This window comes from Chanos chanos, chromosome 6, assembly GCF_902362185.1.
Source record: "Chanos chanos chromosome 6, fChaCha1.1, whole genome shotgun sequence".
Taxonomy (NCBI): domain Eukaryota; kingdom Metazoa; phylum Chordata; class Actinopteri; order Gonorynchiformes; family Chanidae; genus Chanos; species Chanos chanos.
The window spans coordinates 29,809,642-29,836,945 of NC_044500.1; the positions used below are offsets into that span (position 1 = coordinate 29,809,642).

Genomic DNA, 27,304 nt, shown 5'->3' on the forward strand with positions numbered 1-27,304 from the left:
TTCAGAATGAGTTGTCATAATTAGTTAGCAGGAGTGCTGTTTGATATACTGTACACTGCAGACTCTGAACTTCACATTAGACGATGTGCCTTGTGATGATGTTATAGTAGCTATTATTCTACTCACGTTACACGTAATGGCATTTGGTAGATTGCTGTCAGACATGAAAACATATCCTTGCAAGCAATACGTCTTAATTTCTGTCTCATTTATTAAACAATACCAAACATATAATGACAGATTCATTAATCTCACTTCTAGAAAAATCTGACATAATGTGAAAAAGTTTTAAAGAACGAAGATGCATGGTTATCTGTAGAGTGAGGCATTGAGAGAGAGAGAGAGAGAGAGAGAGAGAAGGAGAGAAAGGGTGAGGGAGTAAGAGAGAGCTATACTTCTACCTCTCTCTGACTGTCATACTCTAATCTCTCTACCCCACACCTCCAGACGTGTCTTTTTTCCCCATTATTGCCATCTTCTTTTTATAATTGCACTTTTTTGTTGTTGTTTGTTATATATGGAGGAAAAAGCAATTATTTCATCAATCATCCTACTTCAGCCAGGGCTTCTTATCTCAACAGACGTGTGCGTGTGTGTGTGTGTCTTTGTGTGTGTGTGTGAGTGTGTGAGTGATGGGAATGGTGGTGACTGTGTCTGTTTGTGCATGTTAGGGTAACTGTGGCTCTGTGTGTATGTGTGCGCGTCTATGCATGTGTGACTGTGTGTGTGTGTGTGCGTGTGTGGCTATGTGTGTATGTGTGCGCGTCTGTGCATGTATGTGTGTGTAAGTGTGAAATTTGCAACTGAGTGTTTGCAAGTTTTTCCTTCCCTTATTGGCACATACTCACGTATGAGCAATGAATCTTTCCATAGAGGATGACAGATCTTTTGTCACTTTGTTTTGGCTTAAATTTATGCTGTGTGTATTTACATGTGTGCTTGCTGTTTGTGCAACATGAGCTGGAAGGTTGATATGTGAAATTATGATGAACTGAAGAGTTTGTCTGTGTGAGTTTGTTTGTGTAGATTGAAAAGTTTTTCTGTGTGAGTTTGTTTGAATTTGTAGACTGAAGAGTTTGTCTGTGTACGTTTGTGTAGACGGAAGAATTTGTCTGTATGAGTTTGTTTGTGTAGACTGAAGAGTTTGTCTGTGTGAGTTTGTTTGAATTTGTTGACTGAAGAGTTTGTCTGTGTGAGTTTGTCTGAATTTGTAGACTTTGGGGTTTATGTATGCGAGTTTGTTTTAATGTGTAGACTCAAGTCTGTATGTTAGGAAATAGGGGTGTGTGTGTGTGTGTGTGTGAGAGAGAGAGAGAGAGAGAGAGAGAGAGAGAGGGAGAGGGAGAAGGGGCAGACAGAGTTAGAGATACGGAAGGAGAGGGAGAGACAGAGAGAGAGAGAGAGAGACAGAGGGGGAGAGATAGACAGCGAGAGAGAGAGAGAGGGAGTAAGATAGCAGTGCAGTGTATGAGCCTCCACTGGGACTCCCTGTAAACAGTCTTTTCCTTTCCTTAATTACCATTTAACCTTCCTGTTGTCCTCAGTCCTCTTACTAAACATAGCAAAGCAATGTCCCAGTACACATATACATACATCCATACAGAGAGAGAGAGAGAGAGAGAGATGGCATTGGCATTACACCTTGAGTGTAGATGAAAGGAAAAGGGTCATTTTGCTCTACGTGGTTTGCTGTCGTGTGGTTTGATTTATTCATATATGTTGGAAAAACTGCATTGTGTTTGGAAAAAGTGCACTTTTTTTGTTTTTTGTGTGTGCATGTGTGTGTGCATATGTGTGCGCGCGTATGTGTGTGTGCGTGCGTGCGCGTGTGTGTGTGTGTGTGGGTGTGTGTGTGTGTGTGTGAGGCAGAATATGTTTCAAATATACCATGCCTGTGTGTTGGTTTATGTTAGTATCCTGATAGGAAAATAAACAGGAGTTAATTGGGATAATGTGTTGACTGTAACTCTGATGTTCCAAAAACAAAAAGTGGGAGCACTCTAAAGTCATGATTCCCCTACGGCACATAATCTATTTTCCCAAATTAACCATCTCCATACAGATTTTTTTTAAAAAATTTTTTTTAAATGTTTGTTTTTTCATTTCCCGTCTTGAGAACACACATGCTGACTGACCTGGCTAAACACTGGACAAATGTGAGCCCATGGAGAAAGGCAGGGTCTGTTGCCATGGTTTTGGGGTGAATCGGAGGACAGCGTGGTTATGAATTTAAAGCAGTGTGCGTAGTTTGGAAACACGGAGATGAGAAGGTTGTGGAAAGGTTAAAGAGGCTGGTGAAGGGGGAGGGCTGAAATCTGGGTGTTTACAGGTCGCTGTAAAAGCTCCAACAGGGGTCCAGCATACTCATGTGGATACACAGAGCTGCTGGTATGTACACGCGCATGCAGACACACACACACACACACACACTCAGATCTCACACACACTTCCAGAGCTCACTGACTCATTTCCACACTTTCACTGTAAATGTACAAGGCATACATGTGATAGGCTTACTCATCAGCAGTTTTACATAAACACATCCCACACACATGCATGCAGTGCACGCACGCACACACACACGCACACACACACACACACACACACACACACCACAGAGACGGCTGGGGGGGGGGGGGTGTGTTGGGGCTACAAGTATTCTTGTACATATACACCATCACAGTAATCATGTGTTAAGACACATTTATCTGCATGGGAGAACACACAAACATATGTAAACTACATTTCAAAATGCACCTTTATTTGCATGGCTCTTTTTACAATAAACATTTTTAGTTTATTAAGCAGCTTTTTCAAATACAGGGCTGGAGTCCTTGACAATTGACTATACAAAGAAGATCTCCATTCAGCTATAACAAGATGAAACCCTTGAAACCTCCTGAAACAAAACAAGGCAGGAGACAGGGCTTCTTTGGAGTAGTCAGTCTCATTTTAGAGAATAAGAGACAAACTAGGAAGAGTAGACAGTGCTGAGTAATGTAACAGACGCAGTGTGTCTCTCCTAGGTCTGAATGATCTTTGTGAGTTGTATTAATGCTATGACTTGGTTCTAATGTGATCTGTGGATGGTTTATGTGACTGGCTTTCATGTAGAGATCCGCTGGTAAAACTGCATCAGTAATGGGCTGTACCAGCAATGGTGCTATAACGCAGATATGGAATTGGTCAGACTTGTGGAAAGCTTTCTACAGAGGCATGATGCTTTACACACACACACACACACACACACACCCACAAACACATATACATATACACATACACATACTCTCTTTAAATGTTTATACACACTGCTCATGAACCCTGCATACATTTCCTGCTGAAGAAAGCCATAAAGTATGATTATTGAAAAATAATTCTGGTGGAAATCACTATTAATCTGTCCATACCACAAGACATGTAAAATGCACTAGTGATATACCATGTGACCCTGGTCACGGCTAAGTGCATTATATTGAATTGATATAGTGGAAAACCTGAGCCACATCAAGTATAGATTGTACTATAGCCTCTTGTTCTTTGTCCCTAGCTGTGTATCTTTAGTGCTTGTGTGTGCCATAAAATCGTTGTCCTCTGAAAACACTTGAAAATTCACCACATAGCCACTTAACATTTTATGATGTATTCTCAAAACTCTAAATCAGACACAAATTGCTCTTGAAACAGGGCTTTTATGGAATGACAGTAACAAAAACTTGGTGCTTTGCTTTGTCCTAAGCTTTGTAGGGGTATGTTTGTTAAAAAAAAAAAAAAAAAGCCAAAATTCTCAGTCTTGAAGCTTTGGAGCAGTGCAGGACTGTTTGTTCCAGTTCATGTGTGTCCCTGCTCACAGCGCAGTGTATCGGTGTCTGTCCGCAATATAATCACGCTGTTAGGCTCCTGTCAAACACATTGACTTTTGCTTTGGGTATTTATCTTTCCTGCATTTTCTCTGTCACACACACACACACACACACACACACACATTAACAGATGTAGCCTTCTGGCATGCATTATGTCACAACAGGAAGTGACACTGACAAAGTTGCCAGTTGCCTAAGGTGGGGAGATGACACCAACATGTCTAGACACACACACACACACATGCACACACACACGGAGCAAGGGAGAGAGAGAGAGAGAAAGCGGGGGGGGGGGGGGGGGCATGAACGGAACATTAAGTCAGAATAGAAGGTGGAAAAGAGGGAAAGGAGAACATAGGAGCTTTACTCAACCCTGTCATATTGTGACTCATTTGATTGTGCCATGAGGCTTCCAGGCATTTGCTCAATCAGGAAAACACAAGTGTGTCTTGCAGTTAATCAACACTGAATCTCTTTCACACCATACATTACTTCAGCTACAGAAAAGAAAAAAAAACCCATTTAATTAAGTTCTTACAAAACTTTAACGCAATCCTAATTTCAGAGACACACAGCCCTCGTCTTCTTAGATTCACACTCCTTTCTTCAGATTCTCATTTTGATTGGACGATGACTCTAATGTTTCCAGGTTTGTGGGAGGTTTCTGAGCTCTGTTTCTGCGTTGTCACCTTGATTTCGGTTATCTAGTGATGTGTGATGAGTTGGATATGTCTGATGAGCCCCCCGCCACCTCCATTTCCCCATCTCTCATCTCAACCCCCCCCCCAGTAAGCCCCGAGAGGGATGCTCAGGGAGCTTCAGCTGAAATATTTATCAGAGTAGCACACACATACACTCATGGGAGGAGGCATCAAATGTTCATGCCGATTCACGCTGGCATGACTGCAAGAGGCCAGTGTGTGTGTGTGTGTGTGTGTGTGTGTGTGTGTGTGTGTGTGTATGTGTGTGTGTGTGTGAGAGAGAGAGAGAGAGAGAGGCAGAGAGACAGACAGAGAGAGCCCCACATTACTGTTTTTGCCATCTTTGTAAATTCTTTGCAGGTGGTGTAAATGTGTATGTGTGTGTCTCTGAGGGGGTGAGGGAGTGACTAAGGGAGGGAGAGAGAGAGAGAAGGAGAGAGAGAGAGAGAGAGAGAGAGAGAGGGAGAGAGAGAGAGAGAGAGAGAGAGAGAGAGAGAGAGACCTGGGCATTCAATGGTATTACTACTACAAAGCAAATCATAAAACGGCAGTTGTGAAAAGGACCCTGAGTGTATATATAATCCACGTCCAAATAGTTTGGATTATGTAAACACATTTACAGAGCTCTAATGTAAATCAGCACTCAGCACTGTGCACGACATTATGAAAAGCGTGGAAAACAGCGGCCTCTCCAAGATGATTATAACACTATGAATGTTAATGGACGTCAAGTAACTGTGTATTCCGCTCTACCAATTTTCATATATAGGCAAACTATATATCTTAAGCAAAAGTGCTATCTAATTTCTCCTATAGAGATAAAGGTAATCTCTGAAAAGAATCTGTAAGGTCATCTCTAAAATACCAGCACTGCTCATTTGCTTATCTTTACAGTTGTGTTTTGCCTCACCAGCATGAAGTTTGCCTGTTTTCTCTTTTGCTACAGGGCTCTAGTTCTGGGCTCTGTGTGTGTGAATGTGTGTGTGTGTGTGTGTGTGTATGTTTGTGTGTGCGTGTATGTGTGTGTACACTTATTAATCACATAGACCCTCCAGACCGCTCAAAGAGACACCTATTTGTTTGACTTCCTGTCAAGTTGACGCCACCCCCCCCAGAATCCTCTTGAGGATTAGTCGTGAATCCTCAACGCACACAAATACCACTCTGGACACACACACACACACACACACGTTCACACATGCTCTCATACTCTCTCTGTCTTTCTCTCTCTCTCTCTCTCTCACACACACACACACACACACACACACACACATACATACCACCTTAGAAGTGTCCTTGGCTGCATTTAGCTGGGTTATGCTGACGAAAAGTGTCTGCTCACCAGTGAATGGCCTAAGTCTGTTTTTTCTCATCTGACTGCCTGCCACAGATCCCTGGGCTTCTGCATCCTCAGCAGCTTTCATCCAAAGCTCCCAAAACATCTGCCATCAATCAGACCAGCTTCAAACAAACTGCATCCACACGCTTTACCAACAGCTCATTTCCCATAGGACTTATGAAATATATAGCTTCCACTCATTTCTAGTGCTTATGTTTCTTTTAATCACCTGGATGTAATGAAGTACTAATGAACATTGCCTTTGATAATTATAAGCAAGTGACTTAGTGTCTCATGGACCGTTTTTTTTTTTTTTTTTTTTTAATAACACGGATTGCTCTTCCCTTAATGTCTATTGATTCACTGATTAGTTGAACTCATTTTGCAGGGGTTTATGGTTTGGAAAAGGAGTTTAAAATAAAAGTTTTTGCTAGATTAGAGGGTGAGAAATGACAAGAATGAAGTCTCAGATCATTTGGGCCAAATAAATGAGCAGAGGAAAAGTTGTGACAGAGCCAAATGGCAGCGTCAAAGAGATGGCAACGGGACTGATAGTGAAGGAGAGAAAGACGGGACAGAGAATGATTAAGATGGAGTCGATGTCAAGGAAAAATATGGCAGCAGCTTAGTGGATGGTGACACACACACACTCACACACACACACACACACACACACACACGCTTGTGTTTATCTTTATTTTAGCCTAATGGGAGCATCCTATTGACTTACACTATGCTGTAATTAAATATTAATAACCTAACTATAACCAAAGAAATATTTTGGCTCCTTCTGTTTTAAAAACAACAGTCAGCTGGGACCAGCATTTGTCCCCAACAAGTCTGTAAATATTTATATTCTCATCATTGCATGAGGACATTTGGTCCACATGGTGCTACAAGGGTTGAAATCATGCGCACACACACACACACACACACACACACACACACACAAACACAGACACTCACATATGCAGGGCTTTGTTGTATTTCAACCTTAGCCTTTTCCTGTCTCTTTCATTCAATTTTGCCATCACCATCATATAAATACCACCTCCTACAATTTCCTGAGTCTCTAGAGAGAGAATGGATAAAGTAAAGGCCTATTTAGCAGAAGACACTGTTAGATGGCTGTTGTGATAATAATAACCCCACGTGTTGAGAACAGGTTGAGCGCCAGTGGCTAGTCACTAGTAGATGAGCTGATGGGTTCAGGAGACCCAGTCTGGTTCCTGGTTTCCTCCTGAGTCTCACAGCCTCACAGATTAGTCTGGCTCACACATAGACCTGAGGGGAATATGGATCCTGAATTTGGACAAAAGAAATGTAGATGGAGAGAAAGAGACTGAGACAGACTCTTTGAGAGCGTGCTCGTCACTGTTTTCCTCCTTTTCTCTGGCGTAACTGCTTAACGTTTCCATGATTTTATTACATTAATGTCTGGAGAAAAAACCAGTTATGGAAACAAAGCAAACTGAATTGAAGTGTATTGAGCGGGACAAAGAGAAAGAAGGAGAGAGATGTAGATGGATGCTGTGAAACTCCAGATGAATACAGATTGGTATAAAAGGGCATAAGTATCCATGAACACACACACACACACACGCACACACACACACACACACACTGTGCAAATGCACAATCTCAGAGTCATAATTGCCACACACTGAATTGGAGCCATTTGAAACACACATGGAGAGTTTCTTTGTGACATTGGCTGTTGAGGGTGTTTCTTTGAACTCACCTTCAGCACTCCTTTTCCACTCATCTTTCTCTCTCCAGAGTTTGCTTCTAACTGTACCCTCGCTGGTTGCCACGACAACTGTGCAGTTACACGGACAGGACCAATGTGTTATTGCAAGAGCGGCTATGAGATCAGCCAGGATGGAAAAACTTGTAAAGGTCTGTGTCCCTTTCTCTCTCCCTCACTCCCTCTCTTTCTCCCTCTCTCTCTCTCTCTATTTCTCTCTCTTTCTATCTCTATTTCTTTCTATCTCTATCAATCTACCTCCCTCTCTCTCTCACTCTCTCTCTCTCTATTTCTTTCCTTCCCTCTCTCTCTTTCTGTCTTTTCATCCCTCTCTGTCTGTGTACTCACTGACATAGAATCATTTATGATCAGAGTAACTTTGAGTCTTAACTGGAGCAGAAAGACACTGAATGAGGAAAAAAAAACACCACGCAAACAAATTTTGACTTGACCTTATTTTACTTTATCAGTGTTGTCTGCATTTTATTAGCTTATCCCAGCCTGAAACGGATGACTAAATATCAGTTTTTCCACTACCTATCCTCATATTAACCATCATGAGTTATGCCTCAACAGCTGATCCCAGAGCAGAGGATGGGATTATGCTTGGTTAACCTTGCTTTATATTTTGACCCCCCCCCCCCCCCACCCCCCTTCATTAGACTTTGATGAGTGCACAGTTTATGGAACCTGTAGTCAAACGTGTACAAACACAGAAGGTTCCTATTCCTGTTCCTGTGTGGAGGGCTATCTCACCCAGCCTGACAACCGCTCCTGCAAAGCCAAAAATGGTAAGAACACCACGGTCCAAACATGTTTAATCTCATTTCCTTACGCCTTGTAAAATATCCTGTGCTAACCACCTTGTTCTAGTCCTAAAGAATATTTTCTTGAAAACTGTCAAGGGTATAAATGCTAATGACCTCCCTAGAAGTTAATCAGTATTTTGAACAGAAATGCCTTGTTTGTTTTGTTTTCTGTCCTCAGCTCAATTTTCACGTGAACCTTCAATTGTAAAGTCTGCTCGTGTTCATCAGTATTCATAGGTGTATCATATGTCAGATTGTCAGCAGTATCTTTAGAGTGTTGTTGTAATGTGTGACTTAAGGTATTGTCTTTTAACCTGTTCAGAACACCGTTGAAGAGCTTCATTTGTCTTTTTTTCTTGTGTTCTCTGTAGTGCCAGTGGAACGCCTGCCTGTCCTCCTCATCGCCAACTCGCAGAATATTCAGGCAACGTCTCTGAGTGGCACGACCATCAACAACCTTCTCTTCACCAGCACCAAGCAGACCACGGCCATGGACTTCATCTACACCCAGGAGACGGTCTGCTGGATCCATGTGGGGGACGTCCCCGCGGGAACTCAGCTCAAATGCGCCAGGATCCCCGGGCTGAAGAGTTTCACGGACGAAAGGACCATTAACATATCGCTCAGTTTACACCGTAAGAAACGACAAAAAACACCCGGGCTACTGCTCTAATGTGCATGGGCTTTTTTGTATTAGCTCAGATGGGTGGTATTTAGGTTGATTATATGCATCGTATTGTAGGGTGGGTCGGTGTGAGAGACTGTCTGTGAAGAGCTTTGCTCATTTTCTTCATAGTAAAGGGGGGGGGGGGTGGTTACAGCTCAGATTAGGTGCTGTTAAGAGAAGTATGTGGGATTTTGTGTGTGTGTGTGTGTGTGTGTGTACGGTTTATAGGTCAGCTCCTCCTGGTTCTTGTATATTGTGCCTCCCCCTCATTGTGGAGCTGAAATATAATGGCACATTTATGGCCTCATTTTCAGCTGAACTTTTACACAGAGGTTGGGCGGGAAAAGAGCCAGCTCATACGTCAGGCAGTTCTATAAGGGAAAATATACATTTATTGCCTAGGCCTGCTTTACCATACAAGGCCTCTAAGAGATTACACAGATATTTTCTAAAGCGGTATCTGGTGCAGTTTGTTGACCCCCTACCCACCCCACGCTGTTCTTATGTCTTCTTTAATGACTGCTGCTTGATCATTCTTCATAACAAGCAGCAAAAAGAACAGTGAGAGACATAGCAACATAGTTTGAGCAGAGAGAGAGAGAGCACTTTCCAAGAGAGAAAAAAAAAAAACATCTATAGGTTGTTTTGAAAATGGTGAAAAACTAATACCAGTGGAACAGCTCCTTTGAATGGAAATGTTGTGGAGAAACAATGTTCAGTGATTGAAGAGAGAAGGGTAGACAGAGATAGAGAGAGAGGGGGAGAGGAGAGAGAGGGAGAGAAAGTGGGTGAGAGGGGGGTCAATTTGTCCTGTACACTGCTTACCATGCTGCCGGTATTTACATTCCTCATCTAGATCCCCTGAGTCAAGTGTGCCCACTGCATTCCTGCACAGCCACATACATACACACATGCACACTCACACTCACATGCACACTCACTCACACACTCAAACACACTTACACACACACTTGAACAAGCACATGCACATGCACATGCACATTCATCCACACGTGTGTACATACGCATGTCGACCCAAACTCACGTACACAGAGACACACTCAGTCCATGTTTGTGCATTCCATGTCTTGTTATGCCCGGGCCAGCACAATTCACTATGAGCTCTTCTCTACTAAATTAGTTCACATGTTATTATGGTTGGGAATAGCTGTAGTCCACTGAGGCAGAAATATGGGGCCTAACCCAACACTACACTGGAACTCATTAATTGACTTGTTGAGGGCCAACACTGGCATGTCATTTTAATGGGATGCGGTTCCTTGTAATTGTGTCTAATTGGAGGCCGAACCCCCTCTCTCCTCCTGGCTGTGTTTGTCTGTTGATGGAATTATGAATGTGAAATGAAATTCTGGGGGTTTATGCTAGTGTTACCATTCACTTAAAAATGTAATTTGCGTCCTACTTCAAAATCAAACTGTCACCTCCAAAAAGGTTCTAAAGACTCTCTCTCTCTCTCTCTCTCTCTCTCTCTCTCTCTCTCACACTCTTACTCTCTTTCTCTCTCTTACTCTCTTGCTCTCTCTTTCCTGTAACTCGCATGCGAGCATTACCTCCCACACAAACACTCATACACAACCATGTTAGTGTAGCAATATACGTGCACATTACACAACTCCTCACGTGATGTATCCCACCCAATCTTACACACACACACACACACACAAACGCACACCCTGTATCACAGTCTCTCACTGACAGAGGCAAATGCTATCAGTGCTTCAGCCAGTCACACACACACACACACACACACACACACACACACACACACACAAACAGAGCCGAGCAGGGCTGGATTGCCCAGAAAAGGAAGTGGTAAAGAGATCATTGATGTCCTCCAGCCACCTTACTCATGTCCTGTTTCCGTCAACGTGGGTGTAACTGCCTGCTCCCCATGTCAAAATAAGCAAGAGAAGGAGATAATTCAAGGGTTAAGTCAGGCTTATGTTTTACTTATGGTTTGGCTTTTAAAACATCAGCAAAAATACGACTGTGAGAGGTCGAGCATTACTGTGTCACTGAGAAACACTAATGGTAATGATTCATTTAGAAAGCCGTAAACATATTTCTTTTGCACTGTTGGAACATCTGTGACACAGAGCTTCTGATCATTCTGAACGCTGAGTCGTTTTAATACATTTGTAAACACAGGCCTCACTATATTTCTTTATGGTAAGGGATGATATAAGAAGCTCGTAAAAATACATAAGTGTACTATAAGCATGACACTGGGTGAAAGTTTAGAGTTCATACACTGTTATATAACTGTTATAGCAGTCTTTACTCAACTATGTGTTGCTGAGGTCGTCATGGCAGCCAGTGTTAGGGTCGCGCAGGAAATGATGCGTTTCTAGTGATTCATGACCTTGGCATGTCATCCAGATGAGTCCATCCAGATGTGCTCTTTTGTTCCCTAACTGACTTCCCCCCATCACTTCTTTCCCTCTCTCCCTCTCTCTCTCTCTCTCCCTCTCTCTCTCTCCCCATCTTTTCTTCCATGTAGACTGAGCTCTTTTTTCCATTCTCTGGCAAATATGTGTAATATATATATATGTGTGTGTCTCTGTACCACTAAGAGGAAACAACATGTTGACACCTTACACAAATTGAGACTGATAGGAGACCAGTTTTGGCTCTGTCTTTATAATGGTTAAAATTAGATCTGGCAAAGCAAAAGCTGACACCAGATCTGTTGCTAAACACAGAGGGCCACATCACCACAAACCACAAGAGCCATAATATGTCAGTAAGCACACCACAGCCACACATCTGCTTCATAGCCGTCTTTGTCCCGCCCTTGAAGGTTAAAATACTCTGTCCACCTCTTTTCTCCTCCCTTCTCCTCCTCCTTTCTTTTTTCGACTTTTATTTAGGTCATACAAGTGCTGTATTGGCTGGGATAAGAAGAATTCCATCTGCTCTAAACGTGTTGGCTACCTCGACCCAAACGACAATAGCAGCTCCGCTGTGAAAACAGGTCGTCGGGTTGGGCGGGGGAGTTGTTGTTAAAACCTGTAGACGCGATTAGCCGGCACGGCGCTAACTGCCCAAGCTAATCTGATGTGGAATCTTAGGCTTGTTGAATCTGTGCTGGGTATCTGACTCACACAGGTGTTTGTGCACGATAACCAACACAAACAAGAACATTTGTGAAATTGTGAAATGTGAGGATACATTTTCTTTTACTCACACACACACACACACACACACACACACACACACACACACACACACACACACACGTTAAATACTTCCAGCCCCCCAGCTGTCTGCATGACATGACGATACATTACCTTTACTTATCATTCAGAGATTAAATTATACATATCCGTGGAATGATCTGCATAAACTGTGAAGGTTTTTGCATGTCAGGCGTAAGGTAACTGGTTTGTCTACCAGACTCTCAAACAGCCCACTGGTTTGGTACAACTGTGATTCTGGGAAAAAAAAAGTGTTGTGCAAGATGTTTGTAAAATGCTGTGACTGTTATTTATGTTAGTCACAAGGAAGTTATTATCCCATGTGTTTGGGATGCGTGTGTGTGTGTGTGTTTTGTATGAGGTTTGTGTAGGTTGTCTGGGTTTGTTTAGGCACATATACCCTGTATTATAAAACATACCCCAGCCACTGTGGTTGACTGGTTAAGAAATATACCCCCAGCCCCCACCCAGCCCCCAGTCAGTTTACAAAACATAAATTACAAGGAACTTAAATGAAATGACAGATTGTTTGTCCAAATTAGATGACTTCCAGGACAAAAAAAAATGACAAAGTTAAATAACCTGGTTCCTGTTTTCTAACGCTCATTACATGTATCCCAAGCTTTTAGCAGTTTATATAATGGATGGGAATGTCAGGCATAAGGCTTACCTTAATGTCAGCATTTCGCCGTTTGACAGTTCATACGCACGTTTATTTATGTGTTCCTAAGTGCTCAGTGCTTGTGTCTTTGCTGTAGTCTGATGGATCTACGATGCTTACTGCAGCATTAACAACAAAAAAAGATAATGTAAAAATGAACCGATAGTGGTTTTTCGAGGAACGAAAGAATGAGACAGCGGCTGTCTGACAAGCAGTCTGCTTGGTACGGAACTTTCTGGAGAAGCCTCTTAAAGGGTCATGTGTTCGGACTGACTCCTGCTTGACTGCGGCTGCTCCACGTTTTTTGGCCTAGTCAACATTCAGCACTTTGTTTTGTCTCTAATCTCTCTCTCTCTCTCTCTCTCTTTTTCCCTCCCTCTCTCTCTCTCTCTTTCCCTCCCTCTCTCTCTCTCTCTCTCTCTTCTTTCTCCTTCTCTGTTCATTTTTCTGTTTCCCCTTTCTTCTCTGTTCCCTCCTTCTTCCTGTCTGATCTTTCTCTTTCTATGACTCTTTCCTCCTCTCTCTCCTCTTCTCTCTGGCGGCCCTACCAGCCCCGCTCACCCAACTGTCTGACGCTGCTTTGGGAGGCTTTGCCTTGTTTTTCTCTCTCTTAGTTTGCGAGTTTCCTGGTTAATGCTTTCTCCAGACAATATTTGTTTAAAAGTGCTGCGAACACTGCTCTATTCCTTATTTATAGAAGATTGTGCAAAGGAGGAGAAATGTAAGGCTTGAAACCGTCAGTTTGGGAATATGTGAGCTGGCGTTATAGCTGATTCAAATGAATTTATGATGGTTTGACAGATTCATTAGTTTATATAACCTAGTTAAACCACTCACAACCAAAATGCTTATATAGCTGTACACTCACAAAATATAGGCTAAGCCAAAACAAATGTTTTGTGTGTGTGTGTGTTTTTTTGTCTTCAAGAATATCCAATCGACCGGATGTTTAAGAGACAAAAATAGAACACAGTGTATTTTAAATTACCCTATTGTGTTTTTGCAACATTGGACCTTGCATTGCACATTGCAGTTAATGAAATGAGAGTGGTTCTATTTTCTCCAGAATGAAAGTGTGGGTGCGATGGTGAAGGGGAGAGAGAGGGAGAGAGAGAGAGAGAGAGAGAGAGAGAGGGAATGACATTGTTTATGTTTAGACTGGAAGGAGTTTCTCTCTTTCCCTCAAACACTTTCGATTTTGCTCAGAATTAAATTAGAGTTATCGAGATCAGCCGCCGAGACTTTTTTTATGTTTTATTCCAGACCTTTTTTTGGAGCAGCCTGCTGCTTTGTGCTTGTTGGTTTTCAGGGTGTTGCGCAACCTTTCTCTCCACCTCTGCCAGTTTTTAGTTCCTAAATTTTTATTTTTCTTTTCTTTTTTTTTTTTTTTTTATAAATCTGAGTTCTTAATCAATGCCGTTTGGTTGGAGCAGCTGGAAAAATTTAAACAGGTCTGTGTTGTAAAATAAAGAGTACCTTTGGGAATACAGCCCCTGATTCCAGTAAAAATCAGGACCTTCATTCCAGTGAAAGTCATGCCAATACACAATGTCCAAGTTTCCTTTGTAGAAAACACTTTCTCTCTCTCTCTCTCTCTCTCTCTCTCTCTCTGTCCCCCTCCCTCCTTGTCTCTCTCTGTCTCTGTCTCTTTGTCTGTCTCTCTCTGTAAACCTCTGTCTTTTGCAATGGCATTCTGAGTGTGTATACTGGCTCTTTCCTTTTTTTCCACTAAGAAAATGGCATTTCCCTGATATGTGACCCTGGAAAATGGTTACCTGAGAGTGGATCTGTCTGAGACGGCCACATGTGTAATGGCTAATGAATGCATAATAACATTCAATGTGAGAGTCTTTCAGACACCACTCCCATTTTCTCATCCCAGTGATCTGTGCACTTAGAGATGCACTTTATGCATTATGGGGAAATCCTCCATAAATCATATACGAGAGTGGCATTGAAAGTATGCCTTTTGAGATGTGTCTGTGTGTGTGCATGTGTATGTGTTTGCATGTGTGTGTGTCTGTGTCTGAGTGTGTGTGTGTGCGCGTGTGTGTGCATGCGTGTACATGCGCGTACGCGCGTGTGTGTGTGTGTGTGTGTGTCTGTGTGTTTGGGAGAGGCAGAGGTCAGTTGACTGGACTGGAGATAATGGTAGGGGAGCTACATCCCTCAGAAAGGGAAAGTGTCACTGCGGTCAGCGCTGGTGGTGGACACATAACAGCTGTTAAAACACACAACCTTTTCTTTGAGGTTATATAATATACCCACTCACACCCACACACACACACACACACACACACACACACACACACACTTATACACACACAGACCTTTCCACAGACAGACCCCTGACTCAGCTTTTGCTAACAGAAAGCTTCATTGTAAGAGGGTTAAGGGGAAGAAAAATGTTAGTCTCTTAGGAATATAGTCATCCAACCCCCAGTATTAATGTTAGCGCTATTTAAAGACAGCAAAGGAACCTCACCACAAAATGTGATACTGTGTGTGTGTGTGTGAACGCATGCGTGCACACACACACACACACACACACACACACACACACACACACACAGAAATGAATGTCTTTTGGGTTGGGCTCCATCCTAGTGAATAGGCAGAAACGAAATTGCTTTAATTGAGAGAAGTTCTCATCAAGAGACACTACAGCTGGACAATATGTGTGAGAGGCTGTACTCAGTTGCCATGCGTGGCCATTGACGTCCAGCAGAAGACACCCCACGGTGGGCAGAGAACTCTTTTGCTCTCCGTTCTGCCTGAACCGGGTCGGGTTCTACTACCAAATCTCCTGCACACTGAGAGAGAGACAAACCACTGAGAGAGTGATAGCACTTTGCACATTCTCACTAACAGCAAATGAGAGAGGAGAAGGGAAGGTGTTGTGTAACTTGTTTCACTTCTGTGGGTCCTGAAGCGTACGGATTATCACCTTTCTTATGTGGGCCATGGTCTGAAACAGAGCTGAAGAGATGTGTTACAGCTGAGATAAACATGAATGAGACTCTTTTTTTTTTTTTTTTTTCAGTCAGCTCTTTTCAGGGGCTTTAGTCATAGAGTGTGGCTCAGAGTGTAGGACACCGCTGGGCTGTTGGAAATCTGATGACTTTAGAATTTCACTAAAGAGCACGGAGGGTGCATGTGGTTCTTTGCTGGAAGGGTAAGAATTGGTCAAATTTTAGGGTTTTTTTTTTTTTCATTTTCATTTTAGGTCAGTTGGCACACTGGTACAGTGTCATGGACATTTCAACTGACTTTCAAGGAAATGACCAAAACCAGCAGAACCTAATATTTGGAAAGATCAACTAGTGTGTATTATTGGGTGTGTGTGTGTGTGCGCGAGCGTGAATCTGTGAATGCGTGTGTGTGTGTGGGGGGGGGGGGAGTAGTCAGTGAAACAGAGAAAATTGCCTCATATTTGAATATTTGTGTAACATGAGTTTTGGTGTCTTTGTCTGCCAGACTCTAAACTGTCCTTCATCCAAATGACTGAGAATGAACACTCGCTTATGACGAACACTTGGCAGCGTGGGCCGCCAAAGCATATGGACGTCCCTCCTTCTTTTACTCCTCTCTCATATCTCTGTCACACCCCTCTCTCTCTCCCCTTCTCCTCTCCTTTGTCCGCAGATGTGGAGCAGATGGCTATCGATTGGCTAACTGGGAACTTTTACTTTGTGGATGACGTGGACGACCGGATTTTCGTGTGTGACAAGGACGGGGGCACGTGCGTCACCCTGCTGGATCAGGAGCTCTATAACCCCAAAGGCATCGCCCTGGACCCCACGATGGGGTGAGACCGCACTTACAAACTTTGGCCACGTCACTTATTTCAAAACACTTATGCCAAAGGATCATTTCACTCTGACAAAGTGCAGGTACATGTGGTCTGTAGTCAGACGGCCAGGAAATTTTAATAATGTTGTTTTTCATTGTACAAAAAAACACACCAAACCTCTGATGCCAAAGCCGCAGCGCTGAACAGTAACAACTTTTTTTTCCCCCATACACGCTAATGGAAAGACCATGTTATTTTGTTATTTTAACAGTCAAGATAGGCTGCTAATGCGTGTCATGGTCATTACCCTACTTTTTAATAACTACCTAATCTTTAATGAATGCCTCCATTACTATAATCAAGATTCCAAATTACCATTTTGTGAACCTTAATTTTGATGCTAAAACAAGTTGGAGGAGAAAAATAAAAGCAGGTTTTGGACATTTTTTAAGGGCTGGAAGAAGCTTTCCCTTTTTGAAGCAGTCGTATGAGGTTTGGTCAAAGACATAGCTGCCTCTTTTTTTTTTCTCCTTCTTCTCCTTACTTCTTCTTTTTCTCTACAGGAAGGTTTTCTTCACGGACTACGGCCAGATTCCTAAAGTGGAACGCTGCGATATGGACGGACAGAACAGGACCAAGCTGGTGGACAGTAAGATCGTCTTCCCTCACGGCATCACGCTGGACCTGGTCAACAGGCTGGTCTACTGGGCAGACGCCTATCTGGACTATATCGAAGTGGTGGACTACGAGGGCAAGAACAGGCACACCATCATTCAAGGCTTACTGGTGAGCAGCTCGGTGGACGTGGAAACTGGTGAACAGACAGAGCGGAATGCAGCCCAACCCAGAGGGGGTCATAGCCTTCCCCTACCTCCCACTCCAGCACCCCCCCCCATCCCCCCACCCAACCTCCAAAACGCCCTCGACGCTTTTAACGCGTCTGTCATCCCCATTCCCTCGTTCCCCTCTTTCAAGCATCTGTCTTTGATTTCTCTGCTTTCCCAGCGCTGAGTGAATACAGGGCTCTCTCTATGGGGCTGGGCTGACGCTGTTACACTGTAAATGTCAGTGTGTGTGTGTGTGTGTGTGTGTGTGTGTTGTGAGCTATGGTGTGACTGCGCTGAACAGACAGAGCTGTTTCATTAGGAGCTTTTGATTCATCTTGTTGATGGGACTCTCTGTCAGTGTGTTTGAGCGGTGGAGTGCTATGCCTTTCTAAACACATTATCCCTGTTCTTTCACTCACACACAACTGATGGCCTTTATTTAGGCACCAGGCTTAGTGGCAAGGAAGCGCTCATTTCATTTGTCTGTGTGTGTGTGTGTTTCTTTGTGAGAGGTATAGAGAGTTATTAATAAAAAGTGTGTTGTATTTTGTTGACAGTTGCTTCTGTACCTGCATCTCTCTTTCTCTCTCTCTCTCTCTCTCTCTCTCTCTCTCTCTCAGGCTTACTCACATTAACACACACACACACACACCTCCATCAATCACATAGCCGTAAGCACCAAATCACCGCCTACCCTTTTAACTGTCTTGTTGACAGTACATAACCACATAAAAAGTCATCCAACTGAAAGACACACTTTTAATATGGCCCTTCTTTTCTCTTACACGTTTATTCAGATTGAGCACCTTTACGGCCTGACGGTGTTCGAGAACTATCTCTACGCCACCAACTCCGACAATGCCAACATGCAGCCCAAGACCAGCGTGATCCGCGTCAATCGCTTCAACAGCTCCGACTACCAAGTCGTCACCAGAGTGGACAAAGGAGGAGCACTGCATGTCTACCACCAGAGACGACAACCCCCAGGTACCCACACCTCCCTCTCACTTTGTCCCTTACTGAAAAAAAAAACCCCATTCAAACCTCTCTGAAGGTACTTTACATTTATCTCTGCGGGTGTCACGTAATTACACATTTGAATATATGTGTTCCCGTTTTTGTTGAGAGCTCTCTTGTGTGAGGCTGAGAGACACGCTGAATTGAGATGACCTTAATGTGACCTATAGACACGGTGGAATGAATAAAATATTCATGTGTCAGCACGGCTCTGGTGAAAATGAAGCTCTGTTGATTTCCCATGTGCTTCCTGAAATAGTGGTAATGGCTATTGATTAAGCTCTCATCCTGTAATGTGCTGTTATCACAAAGCGACACAGGGGCTTAGGTGACTGCTCTGGTAACACGACAGTGAAGCTCTAAACAGACATGAAATGTGTGTCTCTACAAAAAACGCTTTTACATACTTCTTTCTCCACCTCTCTCTCACTCGCCGTCTATCTGTCTGTCTGTCTGTCCGTCTCCCTATCTCCTCTCTCTCTCTCTCTCTCTCTCCCTCTCTCTCTCTCTCCTTGTCTGTCTGTCTGTCTGTCTCCCTGTCTCCTCTCTGTCTCTCTCTCTCTCGCTCTCTCTCTCTTTCCCTTTCCCCCTCTCTCTGTCTGTCTGTCTCTGTCTCAGTGAGGAGCCATGCTTGTGAGCCAGATCAGTTTGGGAAAGCCGGTGGCTGCTCTGACATCTGTCTGTTGGGGAACAACCATAAGAGCCGGACCTGCCGCTGTCGCTCTGGGTTCAGCCTGGGTAGTGATGGAAAGTCATGCAAGAGTGAGTACTCAGTGGCTGTTTGTTTAGGGTTCATCTACAGCACAACCAATCAGAAATGACTTCACTTAGTGTGGAGCCAATGAATTGTTCAGTCACAACAGAACGACTTATTTGGCGAGGGTTCATAAATCGCACATACATTTTGGCTTTTCGGGCATACTTTTTCAAATGAAATGTGAGATTAGTGGATCATTTCATCCTTTTACTCAATAGGCTTTACAGCTGCCAGTCCTCCTTTCAGTCCGTCCTTCTTTGTCCACAATTAACACTCACTAAGACACAGTCACGGTGGCCTGAAACCATCAGACTCAACTCACGCTATACTTCAGTTACTATGGACGTATTCACCATAGTAACTTAAGTACCAAACCAAAGAGAAGAAAAGTAGTTTACTGTTGGAGGCTAAAGCCTAACAATAGAGCCTAAGGTTGTTCCAGAAGACCCATCTGATAATAAAGACTGTTTGAAATAACGTCCTCTTGTTTGCTGAGTCCTGTAAAATGAAAGTCTTTTTTTTTCCCCAGTGACCCTCACTACATTGATTGTGCTCTGTGGTTTGGTGTAAATATTCATTGATCAAAACACTGTGGATATTATTGATTTACTTTTGGTGAACAACCTCAAAACATGCCCTTGAAGCAGACTTGACGGAATTGAATATTGATCGTGGGAGAGATATCTCGACTACATGTTAGTCGTACCATCCACGGTAATCAAAATTCTGATTTCTGTGTTTAAGTCTATATTTCTGAACTGCAGAGACAGTTCCATAAAAACATAATGAATATTTGTTATCATATGCACCAAGGAAAGCAATCTTCAAACACCAACAGAAAGAGACGCGGCTTTTTTTATTTCCTTACTTTCCATTTCCAAGGACTGATTTATACTATAATAAAACAAACTATTTATACATGTCACATACTGACTGAAAATAGACACGAGTGTTAAACGTTATTGAAAGAAAAGTACTTAATATCATGTCTGTTTCATCCAGTAAAAGCTTTGATTAAACCCGCGAGTCCGTTTTCCTGTCGTTCCCAGAGCCGGAGCACGAGTTGTTCCTGGTGTACGGTAAAGGTCGTCCTGGGGTCATCCGGGGCATGGACATGAACGCTAAGGTTCCGGATGAGTACATGATTCCCATAGAGAACCTGATGAACCCCAGGGCCCTGGACTTCCACGCCCAGAGCAGCTTCATCTACTTCGCTGACGCCACCAGTTACATCATCGGCCGCCAGAAGATCGACGGGACAGAGAGGGACATCATCCTCAAAGAAGGTAACGGAACAACTGCCCCTCTGATTCCGGAGCTGGTTTTTCACTCCGTCACGCACTCACTCGGTTTGTTTGTGGATTGGGGATTTCAGAGTGCAAGTGTAGAGCATCTCATGGTGTTTAACAGCCAAACCAGAATGTCCCACGCTCACATTGGGGGGAGAAATCAGTTAAAGAATTGGGCTTAGTATTGATCGGAGGAGAAGGGTCCGTCTTTGTGAGGATGCAATCCCGAATCCACTGGATTTCTTGCTGTAATGTTTTTGCAGGTATTCACACTGTAGAGGGTATTGCTGTGGACTGGATGGCTAATAACCTGTACTGGACCGACGACGGGCCCAAGAAAACCATCAGTGTGGCCAGACTGGAGAAAGCCTCACAGACCCGCAAAACTCTCATCGAGGGCAAGATGACCCACCCTCGCGCCATTGTGGTGGACCCCCGACACGGGTGAGCTACGGGAACAAATAGGAACATATCCATGGCAGGTGCTGAAAGAGCCAGGAACTGCACTCTAGTACATAGTTGTACTCTGGCATGAGTTCTAGGTGAACATCGCTGTTAACTGATCTTGCCTTTGAACTTATGTGGGAGGTGGGTGTAGAATGAAGTGTTTGGTTAAAAATATTCAGCGTTGTTGAGGTAAGACAGTGTCTGCGTCTGGAGGTCGGGATGGTCGTGGTATCGGATGTTGTTGAATAGATTTATGTTGATTAGTTTGTCTGGAATATTTTTGCTGAACAAGGTCAACCTAAGCATTAGAGAGGGTTATGTGAAAGCGTGGGGGACTTTGCCGTGAATAGAAGGCATCTGAGGAAGCAGCAGGGCGGTTTAATGACGAGGCAAGCTGTGAGTAGGTGATGTTAAGGCCTTAACCTTGGCTGTGTTTGTGAAAGCTGAAGGTGACATACACCAAGTGTTCCTTAATGAGCTCACTTCTTTACATGCTGAATGTGTGTGTGTGTATGTCTGTGTGTGTGTGCGCGCGTGTGTGCGTGTGTGTGTTTCAGGTAGAGGTGATAAGGTGTTATGTTGTATGTGGTGTGAGAGATGATAAGGAATTTGTGTGAGTGTATGAAAAAGATGATGTGTGTGTGTGTGTGTATGTGTGTGTGTGTGTATGGGAGAGATATAATGAGGACTTTGTGTGTGTGTGTGCATGTATAAGAGAGAGAGAGAGAGAGAGACATTATGAGAATTTGTGTGCGTGTGTGTGTGTGTGTGTGTGTGTGTGCATGAGAGAGTGAGAGAGAGAGAAAGAAAGAGAGAGAGAGAGAGAGAGAGAGAGACATTATGAGAATTTGTGTGTGTGTGTGTGTGTGTGCATGAGAGAGTGAGAGAGAGAGAAAGAAAGAAAGAGAGAGAGATGAGGAGGAGTGTGACCTCACAGGGACAGTTGGAGCTGGGCAGCTGGTCCACTGTCAGACCCGTCATCTGTCACACTTGGCTAGCCTCAGTCCTCTCAAAGCACAAAACAAACAATTACACTCTTCCTTTACCCCCTTATTTTCTCTCCCTCCCTCTGCCTCCAGCCTTAATCAAACTGTTTATTATTGTGTTTATGCTTTTTTATCAGCTCCTGTCATTTTTCTTCCACCCTAAATCTCTCCCTCATAGTGTTTTTCTCTGGCAGTCTCTCCAACATAATCTATTTACAGTTCTCTCATTTAAACCCTGTCTGTCTCCTATGTGCCTTACCTCAAATCTCCAACTTCCCCTCCATTTACACCTTTCTTTCTTTCTTTCTTTCTTTCTTTCTTTCTTTCTTTCTTTCTTTCTTTCTTTCTTTCTTTCTTTCTTTCTTTCTTTCTTTCTTTCTTTCTTTTTTTCTTTCTTTCTTTCATTCTTTCTTTCTTTCTTGCCCTTGTTTTTATAATGAAGTGTTTCTAACAGGGTTGTGATGGTAGTGCTGTCCAAATGAAGTCTGCTAAAGGGAAAGGCATTCCCAGCATGCTTCTAAAACCAGTCTTATCTTCTCCCCTCATCTGCATGCGACCTGGTTTGCCCTCTTTCCCCAAGAGTCACGTCCACTTCAGATTGCAAATGACTTCAAGACGAGCGTACAAACAACCCCCTGGTGTGAAGCAGTCACCCTCACTAACACACCCAATCAGTCACCTGCAGCTTGCAGTGCCACTAGGGAAAAGGCTGCGATGAGCCCGTCTAATAGACTGGATTATGTAACAGAATGCCCATTTGATGCACTTTAACATTTATAGACATGCATTCACAAAAGTTGAAATGTATTGGAATAGAGACGCTTCTGTATTTCTCCCTTTGTCTCACGAGTTTGAAGCGTTGATTTGAACAGTAGTGTGGGAAAGACTTTAGTCAGCAGTTGAGGTTGAATAGAAACAGTGACCTTTGTAAGCCCCTTGTCAAGTTTTAATCTGTTTTCCATACTGTGACTGGAACTGCACACACGCATACACACACTCACAGAAACATACACACACACACACACACACACACACACATACACACACACTCCCACTCCTGCTCTTTGTGACTGTGAATGTATTTCATGTAGCTGGATGTATTGGACTGACTGGGAAGAGGACCCAAAGGAGAGCAAAAGGGGCAAAATTGAAAGAGCCTGGATGGACGGAACCAACCGGAACGTGCTCCTGACCTCCAAGACGGTTCTGTGGCCTAACGGCCTGAGTTTGGACATCCCTCAGGGGGTTCTGTACTGGGTGGACGCCTATTATGACCGCATTGAGATGGTTAACCTCACCAACACAGAACGCACGGTAAGAACACAAAAAGCCATGAGACCTTTCATATAACATAACATTCTCACCCAAACATATTCTAGCCTGTATCACGCTGGGTGTATTAAACCTATTATCACACTGGACCTGAGTTCATGACACTGCATATTATACACACAAACCAATGTGCGTATCCTTCCTGTTTTTCCACACACTCAAATTATGTAATCATATATCAAATTACATTATGTAATCATAAATTCATGGGTATTAGGAACCATTAATATTACATAAGTGGAACCCATTTGGGTTTTAGGTGATCTGGTCTCTGAGTTTTTGACGTGTTAATTGAAAATGAGGAAATAAGATTAATGAAATATTCAATCACACTGGCATGCTCAACTCCTTTACAAGCTCCGGTTACTTTTGCTAATTAAAACAGACGTTTGAACGGTTCTTTTCCTCCTTTCTGTTTGATTTCAGACAGTGTACGAGGGACAGGAGCTGAACCACGCCTTTGGCCTGTGCCACTACAAACATCTTCTCTTCTGGAACGAGTACCGGAGTGGCAGCATTTACAAGCTGGACCAGAACACCAAGACCGTCACGCTCCTGCGTAACGAGAGACCGCCCATATTCGAGATCAGGATGTATGACGCACAACAACAGCAAGGTCCTTTTTGCCCCTTTTGGCTTTCCATACTTTCCATAGTTTTCCCATGTTTGTGGTAGCAAATGACGTTAAAAGTTGATCTGAAGTTCTTTCCAGTAGTTCCTCACACTGGAATCTCTTTATTCAGTGTGGTCTGTGTGAAGTGAGAGAGTTATGGAACAACACAATGTATCGGTGCAGGACTGTTTTTTGTGGATTGTTGTTTTTGGGTTGTTTAATTGCATCCAAGACTTCTGTGTTTTCCATAGGGCATGAGGCTGAAAGTCAGCTAAAATTTGTGTGTGTGTGTGTGTGTACATATGTGTGTGCGTGCCTGTATGTGTGTTGTGTGTGTGTGTGTGTGTGTGTCTGTGTTGCAGGTACTAACGCATGCCGTGCGAATAACGGAGGCTGTAGCAGTCTGTGTCTGGCCACTCCAGTGGGCCGAACATGTGCCTGTGCTGAGGACCAGCTTCTAGATCCGGCGGACAACACCAGCTGCAAAGGTAACCCACACACACACACACACACACACACACACACACAGAATGAAAAAGATCCCTCCTATGTCCTCTCCTATACAGCCTGGAGATGAAGGCTCTTCCCCTAAATGTTACTTAAACGATAATTGATAACCAACAAGGACACAGAGGTTTAAGACTACAGGGATCGGGTGTTCTGGATCCACATAAACGCTGGAGTAAATCCCCCGGGTCCTAACAGAGCGCGAGGAAACACATCACATGCTCCAAAGTTTCAGTCAGCTGGAACATGACCTAAGTGGCAAATCTAAAGAGATGAAGGATTACGAAGATTAGCTAGGGATTTCCACTGCACTTCTTTTCACTACAGAAAGAGTGAGAATGAAATGAGTTGCTCAGCATGAGGAAATGCAGCGCTCCTGTTTGGAACGAGCCTGGCAACCCTCTTAGAACGAATTCTGAAGTTTTGACAAGAAATATAATTTGGGCTGGCTGTGATATTGACTGCATTAAAATATTAACGTTAAGACCTCCAAATAAAGTGCTAAAATCCTCTGTGTGTGGAACATTTATTCATTTTTCTGTTGGCTCAAACCAGTACCACACATACGCTTTTGCAGTTTTGTCCATATTCCACTTGCCTGCTTCCACTTCCTGTTCTGTTTTAGTCAAAGACTAATTGCTAGTCTGCATCTGCATTGACCTCTCCACTGTGTGTGTGTGTGTGTGTGTGTGTGTGTGTGTGTGTACGTGTGTGTGTGTCCACAGCGAACCCGTCCTACATTCCACCTCCGCAGTGTCAGCCAGGTGAATTTGCCTGCAAGAACAACCGATGTATTCAAGACCGCTGGAAGTGTGATGGAGACAACGACTGTCTAGACAACAGTGACGAAGCCCCTGAACTCTGTCGTGAGTACACACACACACACACACACACACACACAAACCACAACTTTCAGTAGAGCAGTTAAATCTTTAAACCATATCAGCCCCCACCTACAAAGGTTTACAACAGTCTATAATAATAAAAAAGTTTAGCTCTGTACTTTGAAAATATTTTGAAGCTAATTTTGGAAACGTTTAAAGTTCCCAGTTATAATATAAATGACAGAACAGCTGTGTTGATTAAATCTCTGAGGTGTAACAAACTGTAAAAGAGAATGGAGTGGAATACCATCACTAAGATGTGTCACTTTTCTCTCTCTATTCCATACACATTTACTGTTCTACTGGTCTGGCTGCAGTTGTCTGTCTCTATCTCTTTATTTATCTTCTTGTACCTCTAAAAAGAAACTGTTAATATTGTGTGAATGTCGCTGGAGTGTGTGAATATGCTTTTGGGTGGTATTCTTGCGTGTCTGTGCTCAGACAACAGGTTATCCATATTTGTGAGTCAAATCATTACACAGATAGCTCTTCGCCCAGGTTCTGTATTAATCTCAGTTTTACTTTCCCACCAAGTCATTTGTGCCTGTCTGCAGTGTCCCTGCTCCTTCACTCTCTCTCTGCCTGCAAGAGATCCTCTTCAGATATAACCCTGCCACTCTCATTAGTTTCCAAGGTTATTTCTGCTCCTGCTCCTGCCTGCCCTTCTGTGTTGTGAATGTATTCAATGGTCTGTTGTATCTGGTCCTCCTGCCCTGTGTCCACCTCTTTATTACACACACCCACACACACCTGCAAACATACACATATGTTGACCTCATTCTTAACCTGACCTTGTGATCATTCTCTCTCTCTCTCTCTCTCTCTCTCTCTCTCTCTCTCTCTCTCTCTCTCTCGCCCCCTCTCTCTTTCTCTTGTGTGTGTGTGTGTGTGTGTGTGTGTGTGTGTATATGTGTGTGTGTGTGTGTGTGTGTGTGTGTGTGTGTGTGCGCGCATGTGTGTGTGTGCGTAGATCAGCACACATGTCCCACTGATCGCTTTAAGTGCCAGAATAACCGTTGCATCCCCAGACGCTGGCTCTGTGATGGAGACAATGATTGTGGTAATAATGAGGATGAATCCAATACCACATGTTCAGGTACTCTCTCTCACACACACACACACACACACACACACACACACACTCACACACACACACACACACACATTCACACACGTGTATGGTCCACTAGAGGACAGACACACACACACACACACACACTCACACACACACGCCCAGACACGTGTATGCTCCAACAGAGGACAGACACCCACAAACACATACACATCCAGACACATGTATGCTCCACTAGAGAGCACAAACACAAACACACCTGTGTTCTCATATAGAGGACATGGACACACACACACCCACGCACACACACACAGAGAAAGAGTATTCAGTACAATGCACTTTGCAGCTAGCTGTCTGCATTTCCTAAGAGAAGTCTATACAAGGCTATTGACCTTTAGCAGAGTGTCAGAGCTTAAGCTGGGCCTGAACTCTCACTCCTCGTCTGAATAAGCACAGAGGAGTGACACCCCCTGCCCTTGTCATTTCACTTAAGCCTTTTTACCATTTCCAAAAGGTCAGCCGCATAGTTTTATTCTCCTGTCATGGGCTTGAGAAATGTTCTCCATTTACCCTTTTCTCTGACTCTCATTTAGCTGTCCCACTGAAATTGCTATCAGTGCAGAGTAGACAAATATGTTTAAGATAACAGCCCTTTATGAGGAACATCTTAATACAGTGTTTACCTACCATGGACCTGACTTGGTATCACCAGTAATAAACACATGATCACAGATCCTGATCTGAAAATTCTGAATATCCGTCAGATTTGTTCTGAACA

General features: G+C 43.4%; 1 protein-coding gene across 1 annotated transcript in view; it reads left to right on the forward strand.

Annotated features, from left to right (window-relative positions):
* Positions 1-27,304, forward strand: part of lrp1aa (low density lipoprotein receptor-related protein 1Aa) — a 112,545-nt gene that overhangs the window by 30,032 nt on the left and 55,209 nt on the right. Inside the window, exons 4-17 of the mRNA XM_030778709.1 lie at positions 7,680-7,799; positions 8,310-8,438; positions 8,828-9,091; positions 16,648-16,810; positions 17,359-17,581; positions 18,420-18,609; positions 19,258-19,401; positions 20,446-20,682; positions 20,949-21,129; positions 23,210-23,432; positions 23,877-24,066; positions 24,426-24,551; positions 25,296-25,436; positions 26,425-26,550. Coding sequence (XP_030634569.1) covers positions 7,680-7,799; positions 8,310-8,438; positions 8,828-9,091; positions 16,648-16,810; positions 17,359-17,581; positions 18,420-18,609; positions 19,258-19,401; positions 20,446-20,682; positions 20,949-21,129; positions 23,210-23,432; positions 23,877-24,066; positions 24,426-24,551; positions 25,296-25,436; positions 26,425-26,550 — 2,457 coding nt within the window. The remainder of the gene's footprint in view (positions 1-7,679; positions 7,800-8,309; positions 8,439-8,827; positions 9,092-16,647; positions 16,811-17,358; positions 17,582-18,419; positions 18,610-19,257; positions 19,402-20,445; positions 20,683-20,948; positions 21,130-23,209; positions 23,433-23,876; positions 24,067-24,425; positions 24,552-25,295; positions 25,437-26,424; positions 26,551-27,304) is intronic.